The following is a 26108-nucleotide window of genomic DNA, read 5'->3' as shown; positions in this document are numbered from 1 at the left end:
CCGGGGTTTTGTTGCGGGCAATTGATTTTGTGCAGGTTGGTTTCGATTTGGATTTTTATACCTTCATTAAGCGCAAAGCATAAACGTCGCTTTCCGTCGCGTAGGAACTTGCCGAATACGGTTGGTGAAAATATAGCTATTTGATCTCTTGCGGCGACCAGTCGTGTCACAGTTGAGTTAATGGTTGAGGTATGACAGGAATAGTGCACCGGGGCCGTTTGCTGCACTAACCCAATTCTTCTTCCCGGATGAATTCCAAACGGTCGCACCGGCAGGCACACACAACGTAACGCAATTAAAAATATATATTCTTCTGTGTTCTGTAGGCCGTTCAGGTATGGTTCACACCTTCTGGTTCGGTCGTGTTACGATTCGGTTTACGCAGGTATTCACCACCCAGCATCGGTTCGGTTCGAACGCAACCCCCCGTCACACCACGTGTATTAAAGCTCTCGGACGAACGGAAGTACTGGTTCTGTTTGCTGTTTCCTCTGGTTGATTGCGTTCCCTGTATCCGGCGACCCCTCTCGGACGTATATGAAGCCACTGGACGTCTGGCTACCAGCAGCGTACGTTTTCCACTGCTATCGCCACAACTAGCCTATTCACGGTGCCACTGTTTTGTGGTTGGGTTGTGGTTGAAAATTGAACGGATTCCTTGCTGCTTGCTTGCTACGATTGGTTGAGAGGCACTGAATTTAACAATATATACTTCTGCACAACGGTACTGTTCTGTTTCTGGAAGGGGTCTCGTCTTGCTTCAGACGCAACGATTGCTCACCTACAAAAATAGAGGCGTTGGAGGATGTGTTAGTGTCATAAAGGTACAGCGCTCATTTAATCCTGGGAAAGGGTAATAGCAACGGTATCTTTTGTACAGACAGCACGAAAGCACTCGAAATGTTTGCCCAGCGAACCGAAATGATTGAATATCAGCTATTTTTAACCTGCTCCGCATAACACCTACGGTCTGTAGTTTAATGTGTTTTCAGCTAAAGCTGAAGAAAATCTTTCGTTCGGAAGAAAAGTCCTTTTCTATGGAAATTTCTTCCTGAGGCCATAGAATGAAACACCTCTTCGGTTTCATGCTGCTTTCCATGCAAACATCTACCGCTAAAGACACCAACGCACAGCTTACACGTAGCTTAAAAGCAATCAAAAGCACCAGCGAAAAGCATAACACAACTACCAAGCGCGTGTAGGCTTCGCTTACCTAACAGGGCCGTTAAGCTTGACCGTCGTTACCAGCCCAGAGGGTGATTAGCTTTGCAATGGATGAAAGGAAGAGTAGAAAAAATATCACCTCCTCCAGCTGGCAAAACATGCACACGACCCCCGCATTCATCTATCTTTTCCAGCAGCGAGATAATGAAAATCCAAACCAAAACGACACCGTCGGTGCAGCGCGGAAGGTACACACGAGCGGCGACCGCACTTTCTAGTGCAGCGGCGGATGATGAGATGCAAAACAACCCGGTAGCTTTACTAGAGCTGCCGCTGCTGCACGACGCAGCATTATGTTCGCCGGATGAATAAAACATGGCACCGAAACGCCTTTTCGTATGCAGTCAAAGCTGAATACGGTGATATACGGCACACCGAAAACAAACGGGTTGGAACAATGTTCGTGTTTTGTTTGAAAAAATATATTGCCTCTGATTAACATGCGTTGAATGCTGTTGATAAATGTATAAACTAGCAATAAAACGGGTTGACTGAAAGTAATTCAAAGAGAAAGGGGGACTGGGGGATCATTTCTACCCTAAACAGTAAGCATTTCTTTACTTATCAGAATAAATATAAGTTCTGTGGGTTACTAGAGAACCAGTCCTTCCAGAAAGATCAGAATGTCCGGAACTCACGGGAGGAAATCCCAGAATATATACTACAATTATTGAAATGATTACAGCGAGCTCAACTGTAATGCAACTCAAAACCATTTAGTTGCATAGAAGTGATGTATAATAAGATGACTGTACATTTCAAGTCGTCTTAGACATTTAGCATTACACCTAACTGTCACGATCTCTAGGTGGGTTCTACACGTAGTGAGAAAGACATCGGACAACCCAGCTCCAAAAATACCTTTACAACGAAACGCAGTATATTCCAGTAGTACATACATATTGAACATTTAAGGTCGCTCGAAACTTCATCCATCACAAGCCTAGGATCTTAGATTTGTGGGCTCTACACGCAATGAGAAAGATACCGGACAATCTAGCTCCATAAGTAGCTTTACAGCGAAACGCAGTATATTCCAGTCGTAAATACATAGTGTATATTTAAAGTCGTTTCAAACATAATTGTTCATAAGTCTAGGATCTTATATTTGTGGGCTCTACACGTAATGAGAAAGATACCGGACAACCTAGCTATATAAGTAGCTTTACAGCGAAACGCAATATATTTCGGTAGTAAATACATAATCGAATATGAATAACTACATAACTTTAACAATGGACGTAGTCTTCGAAAATAAAATTACATCGGAAAACAACCATAACCCAATGTTGGGACCGAAACTATAAACGTTACAGACAACTTTTCCAACTGGTACACAACACACCGGAGGCCCGCAACCACGGTCAACCCTCGGAAGTTACTGAGCGGGAGATTTGTTTTTGTTCTTTTCCGGACCACTACACTCTCGGCAAAAGTCGACTTCCGACGGGAATTGGTACGCTTAAACTGCGGTTTCCCCCCGCTGCAGTGTAAACCTGTGACCGCCGGGGTTAAACCACAGTCACGGAAAGGTGTAATCACGGGAGGCAGTCAAAGCTCTGGGCCGCAAAATGGAGCATCGGACGAAAGCGAAAAAAGCGAAACAAATCCTTTTACTCATGCGGTTCACATAATGGTTACCTCAAAAAATTCGAACCTTTCCACTAGAGTGCTGCATTGACTTGAGGCTACGGTAATGCACCATACACACACACACACAAACCCCAACTCCGATGCAACCTAAGTGCAGCAGTAGCGATGCACGAGATGGGCCACCGAAAATCCGCACCAGCCATAGCAGCCGTTGCATCACACTGGTCTCTTGCACACTCGCCGCACCTTGGACGTAGCAGTTGTTCGGTCTCGTTCTTACTCGATTATTGGAAAACCAATCAAAGCCCCAAAGGGACTCTAACACGGCGAATACTGCTACACATACCGGGCAGGTCAGCATTCGTGACTCGCATGTGCTGCTGGCAAACGTGCTGAAGACGGCGATTGTCACGAAATGTCGCGCTGCTTGGATCGATTATTTACAGCAGCGAAGTTGTGATTTATTGCCGGCAGAAACACCACGGGCAAGCATTTGACGTGTCACAAAGGAACTGAGGATGGTGTGCTTGCTACCAGGCTCATGTCAAGTCCGTGGGGACCCCGTAGCACTGCTGAGAATGTTTCCTCTATTTATTCCTTACTTCTTCCAGCAAAGATATTGTTTTGGACTTTTCATTCAATGAAAAAACTTCTAAATTAAAGCTTCTTCATCATAAAAGTACCCTTTATTGCGCATCGCCGAATGTCTGATTCCTGTTGTAAGAATCTGAGCGAAAGCGTACTTTAAATGCAGTTCCAAGTATCATTACAATCAAAATGAAATCAGAACAATTCCGAAGGCCAGCCGTGGCCGTCTGCTATCACAATTGGCCCGAACCATTGCTGCGCGTTCACCACACCGCCCATCCCCCCGCTTGATGGGCAGATTTTCGACACCAAACATTCGCTGCCATGCCAATAAAAATGGCACACAACATTACTCGGCCTCGGTGGAACATGTTTTCGACCCCCCTCCACCCTCGAGGCCGGTAGTTGAAAAAGGAGCGCAACTGTGTGCGGTAAGTGTAATTGAAGCCAAAATCCGTCTGGGTCGAAGCTCGGAAGTGTCTCCGCCGTATATTTATTTCACCGTCCGGCGCAACAAACACACCGCGGCGGTCCACCATTCATCGAGCGAACAGATCAAATTTCATCCTCACCAGTAAATTTTCCCATCATCCTTGACCTAAAAAACATCCCCAAAAGCCGGCCGACTGGGCCGGCCACGATAAACGATTTATGATACGTTACGGAATTATGTTTTATGATGCTCCTGGGGGCATTACCTTCTCCTGCAAATGGCGAATGGACTAGCGCAAAAAACAAAAATAACACCTTAATCTGGACATCATTCGGACGAAAAATAACCATTTTGCGAAGAGAACAGCAACACACTTGAGCGGGATTACAGTAGCCAAGGTCAAAATATGCGATTTGTACGGCAATAAAATCTTTCCGCACGTGTTTATGTTGCAAAACAGACATATCTAACGGCAACAATTCACAACAATGAGAACTAGCATCACTCGTAGCTAGATTAAGCAAAGATAATCTAAATTATTTCCCTTCGGCTGTATCTCACCTTAAACTGCGCTTGTTCTACAGCAGGATGAGATAGTTTCCCATTTTTATTATTAATATTAAAGCAATGCGTGTTTTTTATTAACGAAATATAAAATTCCTCCCTTGCTTACGTCATAAAAAAAAGCTTGCATAATCCACAAAGCTAATCATCATCATAACTCACAACTGAGCCTGTGATCCATGATGCAGTAATCGCTAATTAGCGTAAATCCTGCAGCTCTGGCGATTATGCAGCAGTAAAGCAACATACGATAAGTAATTTCACCCGGCTGAGATCATCGCATTTGGCAGGAACGGCAAAAGAAAAACTCCCGTCTCAAGCGGCACACGGTCTGGAAATGTTGAAGCAATCAGACTAATTGTTACTGCGGAAAGTTTACATATAAAAATGTGCTTCAACTTATGATGCGTCTCATGAAAACGGACCAGATTTCAGCATTTAAATCGGTTTCGAATCTTCCTACCAATGCCAACGGAAGTAGCGACCTCGGACCAGGTTGAAATGGTCTGTGTTTCAATGATTTTCCGCTTTAAAAAAAAACACTTCAAGCGGAAATAGGCATTTCTAGCCGTAAATGAAATCAACAAACCTGCCTCCTGGTAAGGGCGCACGGTAAAGGCACCGCACAGAGACAGACACGGTTCCCTGTTCGCCCTGTTTCACAGCGCCATCCGAAGTGCTCCTGCACTACGAAAGCAAACGCGGCATGGTTTTTCTCAACGACAGCAAGTTCATCACCCATTACACTCGTACCCGGTGAGAGAAAAGGGAGGGTGGGGGGAGGCGGCTAATGCGCATGTCCCAAAGGAAAATGTTGCCTCACACATTCCGACGGATCGTCGCTGGAACATTCCCTTTCCCTTTCGTATGGTCCCATTCTCGCGCAAAACCGTAAGGAAATGTGCGCCGGAACGGGCCCGATTTGGTTGCGTCTCGCTTGCACCCGTGCGCGGCTTGAGCCCCCACAGGACAAGATGGATCCGGTTGGGCTAGACCAATAGCAATAATAAGGGCTCTCTCTCTCTCTCTCTCTCTCACGATAATCACCGCTGCCGACTGTCGTATGTGTGTGTGCGTGTGTGGTTGCGTTTTCCGAAGCACTTACCCGTACGGGCCGGACGGACGCCATCATCCAGCAGCGAGCAGTAATTTACAACAGCTGTCGATAGCGATTTTCTCAAGGTCTGCGCCTGTACCGGGTGCACGTGCACCCACCGACACGCATAGGTGCCCGGTGTTGTTTTATTTTTCCCTTTCAACGATGACGCCATCAGCGCGGCCAACATAAATGTGTGGTAAATTTGTGTGGCGTGCAGGCAAAGAAAAAAAGGAATAGAACAATGCACAACACACATCGCCATTTTGGTGGGGCAGAAAGCAATAAGCATGAAGTATTATGAATCTGCCATTAAATGTCACATCTTTTATTGTGATTTGGGCCGAAAAATAAAACAAACATACGTGAGCACGCTCCAATATTTCCAACTGATGTACGATCCCGTCGACCCTCCCCCCTCCCTACCACACAAGGCGCTCCACACCATAACGATTACGGTCCGTTTTCCTGGGCGGATGTATAATAAAGACTAAATTCCACCAAAAAACATTCGGTGCACCATCAATGGGTGCCGTCTTGAGAAATCTTGCTTTCCAATAAAGAAAATTCTAACGACACATGTCCTCGACCCACGGTACAACGAACCCGAAGGGGGGGGACCGAGTCACGCACACACACACACAGCTACAGATAACGCACATTGAAGCGTTTATCGACCGATCGACCAACCACTAATATCCCGTTGCCATGAGTGCCCCCGCGTGGAAACCGCTAAAATAAGGACACGGCAGACCGCAGAGAGTAACCGAACCGGGTGCGTCGGTATTTCTCGCAGTTGGGTGTTTTTTTTTTGTCCCGCTTGCTGTCGATTTACTTTCCAAGTTGCTTCGGTTCGGCGGAATGTTGGCTCATAACAATAATAATAATAACGATAATGCACACAACACACAGCACACACACACACACGCCTCATCGTGTTTGCATACATGCCCCCCCACATCGTTCGGGGAGTTTTACCTCTCTTTCGCCCCTGCAAAATCTTGCCGTTTGCTTGCGTCGAGATGTAAAAACAAAACTTTGGTTCACTCGACGTTTTCCTTTTCGACCTTCCCTTTGCCGAGTGGGCAAAATCACAAAACCCAACTCATAATGATGTGCTTTCGAGACATTCCATACGGTCGCGTTCGTGCTTACGAGGAACTTTTTGCAACAGACAGCGAAGTACAGTTGAAAGATGATGAGCCAAAAAAAACACACACACACATACACATGGCAAAAATAAACAGAAAAGACAATAAAGAAAAACATCACCCAAAGATGTAGATTATTTGATTAATGGGTTGGGCGTGACTTTTACGGAATCGGCTCTAGAGCAGTACCGAAGAAGTGAAAAAAAAAATACACAGTTAAGCTACGGAAAGCTGCATTACAATGCGATACACCAACATCGTGTGTCATTCTGTGCGGTGAAGAAAAACAATAGAAATTACACCCAGAAGTTCATTGTTCCATACAGCACCAGGCGCCTCCATTGAAAGGTGGATGCGAACGATCGATAAAATCCTGCCATAAACACACAAAAGCACAAGGAAATTAGTTATTTAAACCATAATTTATCAACCAAACGCATGGAAGGTATTGTGTGAATACAGGAAGTGGTGAAAATTATCATATAAATTGTTGCTTTTGCGCATTAATGAGAGGCTTTTCTCGTGTGTCGCCATTTTTTAGACTTAGTTGAGAAGTAGCTAAAAGCCCTAATCCTTATGGTTGTCTTTTATTATTAAAACCCAGTGTCCCTCTCTTTAAGCTTTCACAAACAAAGCTCTCATTAGCATCATGTCATACGCAAACGTTGTCTAAAACTCATGCCTCATATAGCAGGGTTACATAGAAACGCCAGACACTGCAAGAATTCACCACCACCATGGGGCATGGTACAGACACAGGAACAACCTCGATAAAAGTTGATCGGTCTTTACTGATCTCTCGAACGACGGTCGGTTTAAAATTTCAGCCCCATTTACAATGTGCACCGTGGCGGAAAGGTGCTAATTTAGCACTTTCCTTTGAATGGTTACTCAAACACAATCATCTCGTCAGGTCCGGCAGTGCCATCAGCTCACCCCTTTTTATCGACCAACCATAACCAAACAACACTCAAGGCAGGAAGTAGAGCACTAGAGCCCGCACTACGCCTTCCGCCACTAGAGCCAGTCGCCAAGATAGCGGGGAATGCTAAGAGTTTTGTCAATATTGACCGGTACGCCGGCCACTCCAAGACCGGGACGGGTCGCGGGTATTTCAGCGTGAAAACACGTACTCCCCAGCCCGGTCACCTTCCTGGTGTAGTAACTGCAATCAAATGGATTGGAATACACATTGTGCCGCGGTTACCGCAACATGACACAACAAAGGTAAATTTGGCATTCGATTGCTGTGTAGCGATTGCTCCAGCAGCAAACAAACGGTTTGACGTTCGGTGTACACTCAACCCCACTGCGGAGTAGCGAAATGGACCAAATTATCGGTCACGGAAGCAAAGCAAAATCACCAATTTAGAGTACACAATGTAATAAGTTGCTCGGAAAAGGTCAGAAAGGACACCACGGCACCGGTAAAACGTCCCCGAAGCCGCAGTAATGAGCAAAATAATTAAACAAAGGTGCTTTAATTACCAATTGTTTTGGGGGGAAAGGGAAATCTCATGAAATATGCAACAATGTCGAAGGTTTATTCTGCCGAAACTTGAGGATAAACAAGTGGCATAATTTTTCTACCGAAAGCGATCATCTATCGCTGGGCATGTTCTACAAGCGACTGCTTGTCGGACGATCGTTTCGTGTCGAGTTCAACTCATTGTCACTCGTTAGCAACTCATCGATTGTGGCCTGCCCATGCGACACATTACGGGGGTTAGCTCGAATCACATCGCGGTAATCCCATTAGCATTCGCAGGAATGCAGATATTTTTGTTAGCCGATGGACGTTAACTCTACGCCACATTAATCCTTTCCTATTTCCCGATGTTGCCAACACAACAACAGCTAACGTTTTCGACGCAATGTTAGTTAATACCCGTATGGCCAACAGGGGCTTGCGATCGATTGCAAGATATGTTTGCACTCACAATCTTTGAATAAACATCACAGCAATAATATGTTTTTGTACAACACTTGTGAATCAAAATATGTTAGTAAATATAGGCTGTTCAATTTTCATGAGTACTGTGCTTACAGGGTTTGGCAAGTCACTTTGCGAAGTTAATGGCATAGTTCGCCGGTCTAGAAATGTATTTCGTGTCCAATGAAGTATTTACTCCCGCTTAAAGTGTAAATCCGCTGGTTCGATAGGATTTTAGCCACGATTGCTTTAACTTTTTCACTGGGATTTTGGGCTGCACTTTGTCGTGATTTGAGCCATATTTTCAATTAATTTTAACCACTCTTTGCGCGAGTTTTAAATGAACAATATTTTAGTTAATATTATTTGAAATATATCACAAAATTACAAAAAAGGTCGTTCTTCAAAGATGGTTTGTTTACATATGATTTGGATTCGGTTTGACACATGTACAGGACCACATTCCGTTCGGCAGTGTTTGCAATTCAAAATCCCAGTGAAAAACTCAAAGCAATCGTCGCTTACATCATATCGAGCCAACGGATTTACATTCTGAGCGAGAGGAATTACTTCATTGGACAAGAAAATAACATTTCTAAACCAGCGAACTATGCCATTCACCTCGCAAAGTGACTTGCTAAACACTGTAATGAATCTTTTGAGAAGGGCCATTTGTATGAATCATTAGAGTCCTTCTTCTTGTTTGACGGCACAACAATCACAAGAGTTCTACCATTTATGACTCTCTGTGACTTTATTTACCCCTAGCTGGATAGTCAGTCCTGCGTACGAAGGATCGGTTCGGATGGGATTTTGATCCGATCCGTTCGTGTGAAGATCGGCGCCGCTACCATCACCGGGCCGCCCCAAATCATTAGAGTCCAGTAAACAGTTATTCAAATCAGGTTCTCAAAAGATTCATGAATCCTCAGAACACTGTCGAAGATGGCGTCCTGTGCAGGTCCTACGCGAAATGGTATTCTAGCATCCGATGGCCGAGAGGCCTCACAGCGGACAGGATTTTTGGAAGTCATTAATCTTAGATGATTCATGAATTACAGAACTTGCGAACTTTTGGAATAGAAATTCAGATGCGTTCATTTAGTTCAAAGATTTATTCAGATGCATGCAGCTGAAATAGATTCACCCAACAATCGTCGTCCTATTGCCAGGCATCAGCTAAACTTTGGATAAAAAAACAATGGAAATTTATAACAAAGTCTTCCTCCAAATGTGACAAACTGCAATATCAAATTAAAATAAGTGCGAAACAAGGTTCAGAACCGTTCTTAGACATTATTTAAACCAAAACCTCAAGGATTTGTCCGCTATTATAAACAACCATCCGTTTGTCCAATGTTATGAATACTGGTAAATAGAGACTCTCCAATTCTACCCCTTTTTAGCCCAAAAAGACCTAGCGCCATGTTGTCGTCGTACGGATTCATTTATCTTCTATCATGTCGGTTTTTGCTACCGTGGCAAAGCTAAACCCGCAACCTGGTATAGAGTAACACTAACTGCTGCCAAAATCGATATCAGCGAAACACCCGCTTTCTGCACCAAATGCCGGGATATTTTATCTCGCAAATTGTTCTCCACAAACTAAATGAAGGCAAAAAAACACACACACTCACACACAATTCCAATCACGGGGCAATGTTCCAAAGCGGTTCTCGATTAGTTCTAGATATGTGCTTGGCTTTGCGTTTCGGTGTCCTTGCCCATGGTCAACGTACAGAAACGAACCAGTGTACGACGTGCGGCAGGATGTTAGAGGCCAAAAGAATTGATGTTCTTCCCATTAGCAGTAGGAGGCAGGACCAACATCGCCGATTCGTGCCAATAGCGAAGCGGTTGACCTAGACCTCAGCGAGCGAGAAGGGGGAACTCCCTCTCCCCTAGCAACTCATCCATCACTATCATCATTCAGGCCAGTAAGATGACCCACCGGCATCATCTCCACGTCAGACGATTCGTCTCGCGACTTTGGTCGAACGATTGCAACGCACCAACCGACGCGGTGCAACAAATCATCGGTCGTGATGTGATGACAGCATCATCCCATCCCAATCGACTACCTTCTGCCTTCGATGCTCTCATGCGAGATCATGAGTTCATCGTTTTGAGGCCCAAGCACAACACATAGGCGCGGGCACACACACACACACACCGGGATACTTTACAAACATTACGTAATGTGTTGCTATTCGGCAAACCGTGCTAGGAGAAGCACACTCGTTCACCTCATGCTAGAGAGCATGGAAGAACAACACAGAAAAAAAATCAATCAATAATAGAAGAAAATAAAACATTCGCTCAACTACCAACCTTCCGTTCGAGCCCCGCCGGAAGGACGATATGGCGACACTGTTACATAATTGATACGAAAGGAAAACGCTACCTAAACGGACCAAAAACGGGAGGGAGACGAAAATCTTTAACTAATTTTTCGTCATCTTCCAGCTCCATTCATTCCCAAACCGCCATCAACTGTCGGCCAGTGATTCCCCAACCCAACGTGGCGTTCCTCGATGCCCGTGTCGCTTTAGATAGCACGATAGGCGTCAAACGCGCCAGAAACGACACGCAAACGAAGCGGTAGAACGAGCGAGTGAAATATATTGGGAACCTTGAAAGAAAGCAAAATACGACCGGAATTCGTCGTTAGATTCGTGGTGTATTGGTGAGCAGGTTTTGAAGCATGGTAAGCTGTCAACCGTCTCACGAGGATGCCAGGCAGAAAGGATCTCTCTTTGTGCGTTCTCTGGCGCGATACTTCTACCAGCGCTCCTTCATCCGCGCTAGAAAGGTTTTGATGGTCCTTTGCTTTTGTGCGATCGCCTTTTTATAGTACTATCTAGTATTAAGTTCAGAACGCCATTAGACGGGTCCCTCCTCCTTCCAGTTGCAGTTCGTGCCGTGTGTCTTGTGTCCTTCTTTTATGTCCATTTTGGAGACTTCGCGTTAATAGTGTTCCTTTTTTCACTCTCTCGCTCTCACTGCGGGTACATCCTTGACGAGCAGCAGTACATCATCCACCCAATATGCTTGGGAGTGCATAAAAAGAATCCAACGACATGAAGGATTAAATGTCTCAGCAAAGATACCGTCGCTTACCCTTTCTTCCTACCGCTTATACCACAGCGTCACATATATTCTAACGTGCTTATACATACTCTGGAAGGTTGTTGTTTCCCTTGCTGTTGCCGTGGTGGCTGTTGTGCCGTCGTGGCTTGCATTCCGTGCCTTGTTGTTGTTCGAATCGTGCCAAATATGTCCGTCTCTTGGACAGGGCTGTGTGAGGCATCAGCGCAGTTCGTGTCGCGGTCACAACGTTTTAAAATTCCAACACGAGATGCTTTTGCACGTCTTTTTAACTTCGACTGGGTATGTTATCTTTCCACCAGAGCTGCCAGCTTTCGTAACGTATAGTAGGAATTATTGCTTTTGTATTCCTTTATCGAATAAGATTGCACATTTTTTATTGGGATTCACACCCCACAGTGAATGATTAGATGGCTTTTCCGATTGAAATAGAACTACGCACAGCAGGTTGTTTCCGAAATGTTGGTACGGATTAGCCACCGAAGCAAAAAGCACGGCAAGAATAGGAAATGAATACGCTTGATTATTGTCGCACTGGGAAAATGAATACACACGCGAATGCACACATCGATCTTCACCGTGGGACAAAACCGTGGGGTGCAATTTCGTTTCGCACGGAGTTGGTTTTTTTGCACTCTCTCTTTTTTGTTTTGCTTCAACCACACAATGAACAGATGAAAAATTCTTTCACACCAACAGAACCTTTTACTTCTTCAACGCTCTCAAACAACCACCAACACAATTGACACTGTGCAGAAGGAATTTTCATTCACTGCTTCCTCTGATGCTCTCTGGCTGCTTGGATGAGTTTCATCCCAAAATAGATGGATGCTTGTGTTTCTTGTGTGGACAACAATGCCCTGTGCAGGGGCAGTCAGCGATTGTCGTTTTTCACCAGAAATGGTCGAAGAAACCGCGGCGAACAGTCACCGTTGCTGTACCGATCCAACAACACCACAAAACTCCACCATTTTTGTTCACCGAAAAAATAAGAAACCAAAAACGACGAACGGCTTCATACGCGTTCGATGGTAAACCACGAACTGCTGCTAAACGAAGGCCACCACGTCGGAAGCTGACCGGAGAACGCCGAGTTGCCGCGTTCAAAGAGCGTAGCTGGCTCTCGATCGGTTGGTTTACGGTGAGCGCGTGAGCGGTTCCATCTCTCGACAGGGTGCTAATTTTTAACATCCAATCCATCCACGTAAGAAACCCTTGGTGTGAGTGGAGGGCATCCAGGATGAGCGGTAAGAATGGGGTGAATGTTTACGTTCCAGTGGGGAGGCAGATGGGCCATTACGTTCGTGGTTATACACAAAAGAGAGTATCATCAGAGCGCACGGTTCTGTTGCTCAGAACTCGTGCTTCGTGCATTTGAGTGCAGAGCCATAAAACACATCTCACCCCCCCATTCATTCACCCCGAGTGCAACGCAATGTGTTTCATTCTCTGCCAAACAGTGGCCCACTGGTTGGATGATGACGAGAGAGGGAGAGACAGAGAGAGACCGAGCGGATATTAGCATTCAAATTGGCCACAAAACGATACTGTGCTCATACTTTCGCTCTCACTGGTCTGGCCACTGCCAACTGACAGGTGAACCGAACTTATCGTTTGGGGTGCCATACTCTGCTTCGAAACGATAAGTAGAAAACGGTGCAATTCAACGGTTGCAAACAGAGTTTGTGTTGCAGTTAATTAGCTGATTTGTTTGTCTGATGCCACATCGACACCAATTTAACTTAAACTACATGTTCGAACTGAGTTGAAGTCTGGATTGCACTGAGTCATCGATTGGTCTTTGACTTTGATGTACCTCCAATATAACGAAGTTTATAGTACCTTCAAATCCATTATCTCAAATAACATAACAACTAAAAATAAATAAAGAATATGATTAATTCCACAATACACAACCTTTTGCATTAATTCCGAAAACCAGCTGCAAAAGAAGATAAGCAAACGATTTTCCCGAACGAAAACGAACGCGTGTATGATCTCGTTGAAGCGAAAGAACCTTTACCCATTGCTTATCACCGAGCGTCGTTGTGCGTTCTTATCTTTTCTGTAGGCAAATAAATATATTTTACTGCCGTTCCTTCGTCATCATCATTGGCCTGTTTCGAAAAATGTGTGGAATATGATAGTTCTGCTCGATACATTACCTGAAACGAGAAAGCAAAATATAGACATTAGTTCCTTTATCAATATTTGACTAAAGCACATAGGATTAGATCATACGCAGCACAATTTTAAGTGTCGCCAGCTAAAACTCGACTTGAAGGCAAATCTACGTAGTGGCAATAAATTTGCCTGCTAATTACACTGCTCCCATCCACTTCAGACCGGTCCATTACTAAAGCCCTCATGCAAATAAAAAAAATTCCCTCGAACCCGATACCGCATGGGCTCATGTATGCTATTATCATCGTTACACCCACACACGGCTTAATTGTTAGTTTTCTTACAAAATCTCAGCACAACATACAAATGCTAGTACATGATCTCATCGCGTTTAATTGCCGCTAGTGGAGCCGACGGGGACTGGACAGCCGAGGGAGGAATGATGAATTCCATAAAGCCGGCCCTAAAAATTAAAGATTAGAGCACTCGGTATGAAACTAACCGGGCAAAGCGCCTGGAATCGACGGCGGAAAGACCTTTGACAACCTACGCGGGGGTTAGCTATAAAAATAAGTTTGAGTCATGTACATAAGCGTTCCACCACATAAACATGTTCTGTAGAGGAAGTCATATTGCTACGCAGCGGAAATAACCAAAGAAAACAAAAAGCAATACGCAAATAAATAATCTCCTCCCAATGCACACTAGCTTCATAGGCTCATCCTACGCCAATGCAATATTGCCCACCTCAACCTCGGACGAAAAGTTCGGATACATTGCCACCCGGAACGTGCATCTTATGCTTTCCACTTGATCGCGTGCGTACACGAGACGACGAAACAATGTGCAAAACCACGCGACCACTAGTCTCCACACACACACAGCAGGGGCAACACCAACAATAAAGCCCCACAATCAACACACTGCCCAGCCGTAACCACCGTCATTGACGTCAACGCGACCACCACAGTTGCACGAGGGTAACCACGATTGCTTCTTCCCATTTCGCAGGCCAGAAGAAGGTGACAATAAATTAGCTGAGCTCGCCCAACACTCAACAATAACGCTAGTCGCGGTTGGGTATTGGCCAGAGATATAAAGCGATCAACTAGCATAGGAGAGTCCCGCCATTCCGGGCCTTCCTTCCCGACCTCCGCCTAAGCAACCATCTCGACTTCAACAGCGACGGTGCAAAATTGTGTTGTTTCGATTCTGCCTCCAAGTGTCTTGGTTTGTTTTGTTCCATCTGGCACTAGCGTGGACGTGCTTGACTTTGTATGACTCTCGCGTCAGCATCACACACCGGCCGCCGTCTGGGTGGGCGAAAGCGTTCCTGACTGTTGGACGCATGAAATTAATCAAAATTTGTCCTCCTTTTGCCATCGCTCTCCCGCATCTGGAACTTTAAATACATCAGAATTAGTGCTGATAAGTGGAGGCATAAAATTGTCTGCTAATTGAGTGAAATTGCTTTACTCCAGGGGTTTGAACAATTACGCTGAAGTGATATATTTAGTAATCAGACATCAGATACGTTTTACTACTCCCTAATAGACATGTAAATTTTAAAATTTCTGCAGTTTCCAGAACTCCACAGCACAAGTTGTGAAGGTGCCGTACTGCAACCGGTGGCAGAAAATTGCAATTGGAACCGACACGGCCGACAAACAACGCTGCACCCATGCAAATTCAATCATCGGGGACAATTGCATTCGGTCAACGTCTGAGACGCCGCGTCGGTGGAAGGATTCCCGTAGGGAGGGGCTATGTGTTATGCCTGCGGTCAAACATAGGACAGCGCACTGCTTCGAGCTAGCAAGGACGTGTGAAAAGGAAAAGAGCATAGCATAGCGATTCAACACGACAAGGCAAACAGTTTGATCAACTTCAATTCATTTCAATCAATATCGGGGGTAGTAGCGGTCGCGAATCTTCACTATAAATAAAACCTCGAAATTACAAACGATTGAATGAAATTGCTTGAAGTTTTAGTGCGATTACTGCGATATATTCGAATGGGCGCCCAATCGCAATTGAACACCAACTCTTGATTGTGACACACTTTTGCTTGCGCTAATTTTTACACTTTTCAGTGCCGAAATAATGGTGCTAAAGTCCACACATTCGACCATTTAACACCAACTGTCGCAAATAGCAAGTGCGGTAGCTTTTATGGGCAACATGTAAAATTTAGCACCGTATACCTTTATGCTGCACCCGACGCTCTGTGAAACAACATCTGGCACGGGAAACTATTTGCGCGCAAAAAATGGAACCACGTTGTACTCCACTTTCAGGTAAACTTTTATGCTAAATTAAATGAAAAGTTACTTAAGTGTATCTTAGAAAAAGCGAATAGAAATATATCTTCTTCTAAATGCATGTTTTGTACCTAAGACTAAGAACTTGCAATGTCACTCGTGCTTTTCATCTTCAGCTTCTGCGAATTCTTGGCATATCCAAATTTAAAACAGCTTCGTGGTCTTGGCCCGCTGCAAGAGTCCTCTAAAACGCTCACGACCGAGTGCCATCGTCTGCCAACCCATTATCCCGACCATTCTGGCAGACGCATCAACACCATCACTCTTCCTCTGTCTCCATGTGGATGATCATGAAGGACTTCACTGGCTGGGTTTTCCGGAGTTATTCTCATGACGTGACCAACCCACCGGAGCGTCACGAGTCTAATCCGCTGTACGATAGTGAATTCGCCGTGCAACAGCTCTTAGAGCTCGTCATTGTCGGCGGCACACACAAGGGGACCAAAAAATCCTTCTGAGCATCTTCCTTCCGAAAGGCCGGCTAAGAGGGTTTCGTCAGTTTTGGACATAGTCCATGTCTTAAAGGCGCATGTGAGTACTGGAATTATATAGGTTCTACATAGCGACAGGTGTTTTCAAATAGAGAGGTTTCTTCAGACTGTAAAAAGACCGGTTGACAGCCAGTTCTTCAGCACATACCTCAACATCAATGTTGTTGTCGGTGATGACTTTTGACCCAAGATAGATGAAATTTTGGACAACTTCGAAAGAGCGCTCCCCTTTATGAACGTTCCACCTGTGTAAATTAGCAGGGCCGCTGGCGGTGCCACCATCAACTTGGAGTTTGGCTCGTTAATCTCCAACCTGAGGTTAAAATTCGTAACTCAAGTGAACTCAATTATTTATCAACACTTACTTTGAACCGGGAAACGAAACACACGGCGGGGTGAAACTTTAATGCGATTTGCATGCTACAAGTGAATTAAAATACTAATTCATTCCATCAGATTCGTCTTACCGGCGCACTAATCATGATAAAGACAAATTAAATTAAACTGTGAACAAAATCCGTAATGGGTTAATCTTGTGGGGAAGCGGCACCCCCCTGAACATGACTAATCGCTTTCAATCAACGATCGAACTACAAAGCGTTTTACGCGATTGAAGCCAAAAAAAAAGAGGTGCAACGAAGTAGAAAGCGAGATTAATCCAATAATTTGTCAGTTATCGCACAGACGAGCGGAAGTATTGCATTGGGTAATACGGCCCATATCTGTCGGCCCATCGTGACAACGCACAAGAGATGTACTCGCGCGTTGCACGACTGGAAGGGAGCTTACTGATAACGGAGTTGATAATTGATATTGCAAGCGAGCAATCCGTCCATTCAATCAATCCATTCCATTTCGCAACATAACCGATAGGAGGAGGTCGCGTTCGGGACGGTGTTAATGAAAGGCACAGGTTTCCCGTCCCTGGGTGTACTCGCCCGTCCCGACTTTCTCATCTCATCCGATCGGAACGCTGCAAATGAAAAGCAAAACAAGATATAATCCTCCGCACAAATAGGTCACATGGGGCTGTGTGTTGTTAAAAATCCATTCGCTTGCTTCCGGTCTAGCTTTTCGCAGCACCGTTGCGACCGTTGGTGCAATTGATGTGATTGATGTGCAGATTGATATCCCAATCGATTGTGCCGGATGTTTACCGTCAGGTTGTGGCCCCGTTTACTGAGCAAGAGCAGTTGACCTTTGGACATTTTCAATCTGCGAAGATTTTTTTTTTTTTGCTGTTGTTGCATGGCATGGTATCAGGTGCAAATAAATACCTTGCAAATTATTTGCAGTAATGCATTTTTTAGTACCCTTCGAAACAGTGGATTGCAAAGAGAGTTTCATTTGGTGCACTGCTGGCAATTTATTATATTTTACTTACGAAACTAATGAATAAATTAATGTTGGCTTTTTCATCTTCATTTTCATTTGTAATTAAACGAACATTAAGCCGGAAAAAGTGGTGGAATTTAATATTTAATAAAACAATTTAATGCATATTTCGCAAACTGAAGTTCGATCAAAGGACAACTGGTATCCAATAATTGTCGATCAAAATTCTCTATTTAAACCTGCCCTAGTGATCTTGATCAGGTTATTCTAGATGACTGAAATCTAGATCTAGATGTTGAAACTGAATCAAGATTTGGATTTTTCCAATTAAATCTTTTATCTGATCTCTTTATTTTTTTATTCTCTGTACTATCGACGTCTTGCGAGCCAAGCCTTATTACTATTACTTATTACTAAGGTGTTTGAAAAATTAGAGTTGGAGTAACAATTTTGTAAACAAAATTTGGTGCTTTTAAAATAAAATATTTGCACACAACAAATAAAGTTTTCTGATCAGAGAAGATAATACGAAAAGGATGAAAAAGCACACAGAACTCGTGGTAATGAAATGTTACCAATTAATAAACCCAACGCCACATCATGTGCTACTTGAAAGTGGTTTCAAACTATGAAGAACTTTCATTTAAACTACCACAAAAACATGTCTTGCCCGAGGGTACCTTTCCATCTCACGAGTGATGCAAATATACGCTCGAGGAAAACTGTGAAAAATGGGTCACATTTGGTTGTAAGACCGTGTAAAGAAGAAAACAACGTACGCGTGCACTTGCAGAAGCAAATATTCCTTAACGTAAGTGTACCGGTTGGTGAATTTACGTAACTCCCAAACGGTAAAAATACTGCACACCAACAGACCACACTGTCCATCTGTAAAAACAGTGCCTTTTGTTTGTTTGTTAGTTGGGCGGGATGAGCTCTGGGTACAGCAGAACAAAAAAAAAGCGAACGATTCCGAATGCTATTTCCAGACCAGTCCGCTGAGCCGGGAAGATTCCTTAGCCATATGGTGACGTCTTTGGTGGGCGATATGGCGAGTACTGTACCATCCACGGCGAGTGCGGTCCAAATGTTTGCATTCGCTTCATAAAACAAACCATGGTAGACAGATATTTCTCAATAACCTTTCGTTCTAAAAAGAAAATAAAACTGAAACATTGCATCGAACGTAAAAAATAAAAAAGGCATGAAGATGTCTAAAAGAAATGTCAACAAAAATGTTGAAAATGCAATCGCCAACGCTTCGGTAAGCGAATGTGAACACTGACCTACACGACTTAATCGGAAAACCGGATTCCCAAGTTGCCAAAAATGGTTTGCGAACCAAAACCAACAACAAAACAAATCAATGCCTATTCAGGGCACTTGAAATGCAAAGTTGGCATGAAGATACGGACCCATATGATTGTTTTTAAATCAGATGTTTTAATGTGTAATTTAAGTCTCAAACTCGCGCCAGCTTCTCTGACGCGGGATAGCGTTAGCAGCGGACAGCACAGAGCAAAACACGAACAGGGTCATTTGGTCCGGAGAAGGGGAGAGCGATAATCCACTATCATTACGAACCTCCGGTTTTGCCCTGAGAGTTCGAGTGCCCGCAGCTCAATATCACGGTCAAGTTCATGTACGCACCTTCGAAACCCCTCTCCTGTCACCACCCTGTCTCACTGACGCCTGTGGCGATCATCTCGAAGGCTGGCCAACGAATCGATTCAGCTGATCAGCTGTACGTACACACGCCTGGTGGAAGGTGGTCAAGTAGAAAGTAACGCCAGTCGCAAGTTTATGAACATGCTTTTCGTACGTTTGCTTCACCTCTGTTCACGTCTTTTTCATTCTTCTACGAAACTATCGCCTGATCCGCACTTGTGGATGGAAATTTTTGTATCTTTGCTTTGTTGGAAAGCAATCGTCCACCGGTACCGAACCGCGACCTCATGCGTGTTCCAGCATGTTTGCTGTAGCAGATCGAATACGAGTAGGGAGGATGTGTGTAAAAACCGGTTCCAAAAAAAGGCAACTACCACCACCCTTGAATTCACTGTCAAGTCCGCGACGCAGCGAATCGAATCGAGCCAAAGATCATCAGCATGATCGCGGTGCATCAATTAACTGACTGTCGGGTCCCTCTCGCTATCTGAATGCTTCCAGCTATTGATGGAACTAATTGTACCTTAATTACTACCGCGCGCAAGAAGAATCATGATTTGAAAATTCTAAAACAGCAAACGATAGTGAAACTATGTTTCAACCGTAATTTCCGCTTTGGTGAAATTTTGCACACTCTTCATAAATGAAACAAAAAAAAAACAACCTAATCCCCCAACAACGAGCCTCGCCGTGGACAGTTTCTCTTTCTTTTCAAGGTGAACCTGGGTGGGTTTTTGCTTTTCTTGTTTGTTTTTCTTCTCCGCTTCGCGTCATCGCAACAGATTGGTCGTGGTTTTCGCGTTCATGCAAATTACATTAGTACGCTTACGTACACCCGTACCGTGTGGCACAAACTGTCTTAGGCGGTGTGTCTCACGTACCTCACACGTAGACACCCCGATTACTAGCGCATTGGAAGTAAAATCCCCCCGTGCCAGGGGGTGAGTTTGCTAAAGCACACGTTGCCACAATCCGACCAATTGTTTTCTTTTTGCTAGGCATTAGTTTGATTGTTCAAACGAGGACTCGGGAAAGATTCGCCCCAAAGAGTGGAAACTGTTGCTCGAAAGAATGATTTCGTTGAGCATTCGACGGACCGACCCTTAAACGGAAATTAACAAATGCCCAAGAAGCACACATTAGTAGCGTTGGTCAATTACAATAATCGACTTACCGTTATCACGCCGTCCTTGATGATGGCCGTCTTGCGGCTACGCAGCACCATGATGGGTTTTCTTAACGATTTTTTCGTCATGTTTGATTTGCCCGCACCGTACGGTGGCCAGCTCCGTCCCCGTTCAGCGTCCGAACGGTATGCCGTCTCCTCGTCCTCCTCCTCCTCTTCCTCCCCCTCGCCAACGAGCAGCCGTATCCTGTCGCGCCCAATCGTGGTACCGAAATGTCAAAGCACAACACACGTACTCAAAAACTGTCGCTTATATCGCAGGGGGGCCGGCAGCGGGCCTTGGAGCGTGATGTGATCACGGAACGGAGGATGGTTATGATAATGGCACTTGTGTCGCGAGCACCTGTGCAATCATACACGAACGCACACACTTGCGAATTCTCGTTTCCGGCCGCGTGTTTCGTGTGAATTAATATCGACGCGGCGGTTCTTCTCGCACGAACCCTAAAAAAAAAATCCCCGGATGTGTAATAAGACGGGTTTTAAACGCTAATGTTACGGTCTCTTCTCAGCGTGATTGTGATCGGATGCGTTCCCTGCCGGATTTTGTTGCGCTGTGTACGGCGTTGTCTATAGGTTGACGGCACTTCGTAGCGGTTTTTCGACATCACAGTTCCGCTGATCCGGAACCCACCCCAACGTTTCACACTGCTCGGATCACTGTGGCATTTTCCTGGCACTTTTCATCCACCCACCTAGTCAGACACACACTCACACGCGTACAGTAGACGTTGTTGAAATTTTCACCACTTTTACGACCCACCGGACACAATCGCGACTGTAAAACCAGGCAGTAGGCTAATCCGTCATAAATCACTCATTGTGGTAGCATTCCCAAAAGCGAAATCGCGATGCTGTTTTGCGCGGTTGCTACAGTGAACTTCTAGAAAATACGTCACCAAGAAATAACACGCAACAGTGGCCACAACACGGCTACCCGGGCCCCCGTTGTTCTGTCGTAGTCGATATGAATTTCATCCAACTACGGGGTGTTTGTGTATGATGTATTGTTTCACCCGCGAGTCACTGCTTCCTGTTACCGTGCGTACGCGAATCTTGTGGTCGTACGGGTACGTGTGCGGAGCCCTATAGGAAAGACACACACACACACAACCGAATCCCGTTTACCTTCGACCCGTGCAAATACCTTCCTTTTAGCCAGCTGCACACATATTTTTCTCACCTTCACGTTGGATATTTTATTTGTCCGTGCAGATGATGCACGTACTTCAACCAGAGCGTTGGTTTTTTATGCTTTCACCGTCCTGCTCTAGCCCGCCACGGTACTGTGGCTCGAGTGCAAAGGAATTATGATTCACAGCACTTGACGATTCGTCCCCACACATGGGCTGCCACATGGACATTTTTATTGACATTTCACTAAAAAAATCGGGATTTTCTACATATTTTTAGCTGGAAAATTAATGAGTTACGCAAAGTTATTTAACTTAGTCTTTAAGCATTGAATTACAAAGCTATATGATACAATTATGGTGAAAACAATAGTGAAAACGCGATAGAAATTTTGCACCGAATGAAACGACCACTGTGGCACCATTTATCAATGAATGACGTTTGTTGTCGGTGTTTGGATGAAACTTTTCACGGAAACATTTTCAATCGTTGAATTCGACACAATTTCTATTGTTTATCATTCGCCGTTCTTTAGCCTTTGTTTTATTTCGCCGTTAGAAATTAGATTACAACCAATCGATAATTTTGATTCTTTTTCATACAACTTAATCCTGTTGTTTTAGATATACGAAGTATAGAGATCTTTATTATTAGGTTCGCAAATAAATAGCGGCCGTTTTGAAATCGATGGGGCACGTTCACAAACGTCACAAATCAAGTTGTAAACAGATTAGTGATTATTTCGTACGAGATAAAGTAGTTTTTGAAAATGTCTGATTTTGAGCCGGATAAGCGCCATGTGCAGGAGGTGTTTCTGGTTTTGTTTCAAGCGAAGAAGAGCTTTCGAGTGTTTACAGCGATGCTGCTCTAAGCGAAACAAGGTGTCGGGATTGGTTTCGATGCTTTCGAAGGGGTGATTTCTCCGTGGAGGACGCTCAACGCGAAGGAAGGCCCAAAACGTTAGCCGACAAACAATTGACGGCTTTACTGGAGCAAAACCCCAGCCAAACGCAAGAGGAGCTTACAGACATGCTGGGTGTAACTCGTCAGGCCATATCACTGCGGCTGAACGCATTAGGCATGATACAGAAGGACGGCAAATGGGTCAAAGGACGTAGCATTCTTTCCAAAAGGACAAAGATGATGAATAAAGAAAAATGGGCAATACTTGTATTGACCCAGTTTTTACAAATAAACATGCACCAAATAAAAAAAAAACCTTCTGAAAAAACGGCCGTTGTTTATTTGCGTACCTTATAAATCTGTCTTTTTTACAATTGTTGGATGAAATTAATGCGGCTCAATTAGTTGATAGCACACATCACCATCGTTTATTTCGTTTAAGCAACAATTTTAAGGCTGTTTTAATCTCTTCCTCAGTCATGTTTTCAAAATCTTCTGCCCGGAAGGGAAAGAACCGATTATCGTTCCCGTTAGCCAACGATCCAGCTCCACCGGCATCGATTGTTCCGGGTGCACCAGAACCCGGTTGCTGATCCCCATCATCGTCGTCGTCGTCTTCATCTCCTCTTAACCGGTGTCGATTGAGATACTTCCACAGGAACGTACCGAGCACAAGCGTATTCGCTACGGCAACCGATTTTAATCCGACCAGAATTTTCAACGGTAAAATGAACGCTTGCAGTAACAGCACCGGAAGCGTCAGCACGGCTAATCCCGCGATCAGATACTTGAGCAGGTGAATGATCGACGTCCCGATACCGATCCAGGTGTGATCGGAAATGCTGATGGACTGCACTGCCGGAGATGGTTCCGGTTTGCACTGTTTTTGCGCCGGTCCTGATTGTGGGGGGTGTACAATTTCACCATAGCCAGGATATAAACTGCAGATAATACACATTAGCTATCTATAGCACCTAAAACGCACTTGCTTCAATACGTACTCATCATTTTGCGGATCATCATATGTGTAATATCGCACGTTTCGTTTATTTCGCGTATCCTCTCCAACGGTTGCAACGCTGTTCCCTTTGATCGCATCGTAGACGGACGAAAGCACCACACGTTTATCTATCACCACCGGAGGAGAATGGGCCAAAACGCACCATAGGCAAACGGATGCCATTACAGCTAGGAAAATAACTTCCACCTTGACCATTAGTCGTCTGTTCTGTTCCGTACTCACTAAGACAAGATCTCAATCAAGAATAAACCCGACGAAAAGCGTGGGCTGTGTTTTTATAACTTTTCATCTTCCACCACATAGAGCACCGACCGGAACTAACTGGAAACGTGGTTTCATTCTAAGAGGATTAAAGATTACCGTGGGAAATTGGGAAGGGAATAATGCCTTGAAATTGGAAGAATGATATTCAAACGAAATCGATCGTTTTCCAATTGCTCTTGCCAAGCATGTTGTCATCAATTAAATGCTATGTTTAATAATGTTTCTATGGCCTTTACATATCAGCATTTATGTAGACTTAGTCCACAGATGATGAAATAATGGAATAATCGAGCATTTGGGCTGGTATCGTATGATTTTATTGAATATTAGTAAATCAGCTTACTTTATCCTCATCTTCGGACCCCGTTGACGCGTACCGCTACCACGCCCTTTACGACGAGCCCTTTGTGGATCATCGTCGTACGGCACCCAGCCATCGTCCTCTTCCAGTTCAACGTCTTCCAGCTCAACGTCCGATTCCTCCACATTGTTCGCCCCAGCGTTCTGTTCCGGTGTGCGCACCTTCCGTACGATACCGTCTTTGGTCACTTCGTACATACCTCCAGTGCGCTGCTTCATCAAATGTTGCTGTTTCTTGACGAACTTTTCGCGTAAACCAACCACAACCGGCACCGGTACCAGATTGGGATCGATAGTACTGACGTAGATCGGCAACGACTGTGACTTTTCGGTGGCCGTTGTTATGTTTATCGACTGTATGTTTAACCAACCGCCAGGAAAGGCGGTCTTGAGTTTCTCTAGCAGTGCCAATCCATTCTCAACGGCATGCTCCACCGGCATCCAGTGTGCTGCAAATTTAATTTCCGACGAATTACCCTTATTGCCCTGACGGTAGGTGTGCAATTGCAATGCATGCGCTAGAACCTCCTTGATCTTGGCTTCATTGTCCAGCTTGACAGGTGTGGGATTTTTACTGCGCTTTATAAACTGGGACCCCAAGAAGGCGAACACATGCCCACTGATGCGTGCATCAACGAGGAAACGTTCGAAGCGTTGAGCGAGCTTGCGTTTCATCTCGTACGAGCCGTAGTCGCGTTTCAGCTGCTGAAACGGAATGATCTGCACCTTGTGGCCTATGTTCAGGTCCTTCAACTTATCCTCCCATTCGTGCAACGTGAGTGAATAGTCGACTTCACGACCACGGATCGCGTCCTTCACAATCAGACAAATGTCGTCCTCTTGGCGAAGCAATGGATGTGGAAGAATACTGGAGGACGTGGAAAAAGAAACCTTAATTAGTGTTCAGTCTAAGTTTCCGCGAGCAATTACTTACATTCGACAGTTCCTTGACGGACATCGTGGCACCTTTACGCTAATAATTTGCAGGTTATACTTTAAATCGTCTCCGAACAGCTTGTTTCCCTTCTCATCACCCTTTTTACGGAATAGTTCGTAAACCTTCTGAAAGCTTTTCTTCGAGATCAGCTCTTTCGGGACGAGTTCCAACGTTTCTGTTTTGCACTTCTTGGGTAATTTAACATCCAAGTTTCGTTCCTCCTTTTTCAGTGCCTTAACCTGCGCTTCAAACTCCTTTTTAGCTTTCTTTCTCTCGTTAATTACCGGCTCGGGTTGTTTGTCCTCCTCCTTTTGTTCCTCCACTACGGGTACAACTTTCAGTTGCTTTTGCTTCTTGGCCCTTTTGCCGGGCACGGCTCCATTGGCATCCTTCGCCGGTGGTGAATTTTCTTGTTCATTTTTCTTCCCCCCAGAAGGTTTCTTTTGTTTGGCTTTCTTTTTCAGCTGAAGCTTCATGGAAAATTCACGCTTTTCGGGTAGTTTTACTGAAGCGGCCTCGGCGACCTCAGCACCATTGGTAGCCGCTACCTTGGCTGCCGATTGTTTCAGTGGTTCCTTGAGTTTCTTCGCCTTTTGAATGCCTGTTTTCGTTTTCTTTATCTGGACCACTTCCTCCCGGACAGGTTTATCCTTTTTCGCCGCTTTTACCTTCAT

General features: G+C 44.7%; 2 protein-coding genes across 2 annotated transcripts; both read right to left on the bottom strand.

Annotated features, from left to right (window-relative positions):
• Window positions 1–23270: 23270 nt before the first annotated feature.
• On the bottom strand, window positions 23271–24068 carry LOC128715236 (uncharacterized). Its single transcript, XM_053810117.1, has 2 exons — window positions 23854–24068; window positions 23271–23793 (listed from the first exon to the last, which is right to left on the bottom strand). Exons 1-2 carry the CDS (start codon window positions 24066–24068, stop codon window positions 23271–23273), a joined length of 738 nt encoding a protein of 245 aa, XP_053666092.1.
• A 408-nt stretch (window positions 24069–24476) lies between these two features.
• LOC128714545 (ribosomal L1 domain-containing protein CG13096) lies at window positions 24477–26108 on the bottom strand. Its single transcript, XM_053809419.1, has 2 exons — window positions 25432–26108; window positions 24477–25365 (listed from the first exon to the last, which is right to left on the bottom strand). Exons 1-2 carry the CDS (start codon window positions 26106–26108, stop codon window positions 24477–24479), a joined length of 1566 nt encoding a protein of 521 aa, XP_053665394.1.

The sequence above is a fragment of the Anopheles marshallii genome, chromosome 3, assembly GCF_943734725.1.
Source record: "Anopheles marshallii chromosome 3, idAnoMarsDA_429_01, whole genome shotgun sequence".
Taxonomy (NCBI): Eukaryota; Metazoa; Arthropoda; class Insecta; order Diptera; family Culicidae; genus Anopheles; species Anopheles marshallii.
Note: the sequence above shows the minus strand (reverse complement) of the source record. Positions and strands in the feature narration are given on the sequence as shown.

Bases quoted from the DNA above. Each gene is read 5' to 3' on its own strand.
- LOC128715236 (XM_053810117.1), bottom strand. From the start codon at position 24,068: ATGGTCAAGGTGGAAGTTATTTTCCTAGCTGTAATGGCATCCGTTTGC. The intron at 23,794-23,853 runs GTACGTATTGAA...TATTATCTGCAG, and splicing joins GATGATCCGCAAAATGATGA to TTTATATCCTGGCTATGGTG.
- LOC128714545 (XM_053809419.1), bottom strand. From the start codon at position 26,108: ATGAAGGTAAAAGCGGCGAAAAAGGATAAACCTGTCCGGGAGGAAGTG. The intron at 25,366-25,431 runs GTAAGTAATTGC...CACGTCCTCCAG, and splicing joins CCGTCAAGGAACTGTCGAAT to TATTCTTCCACATCCATTGC.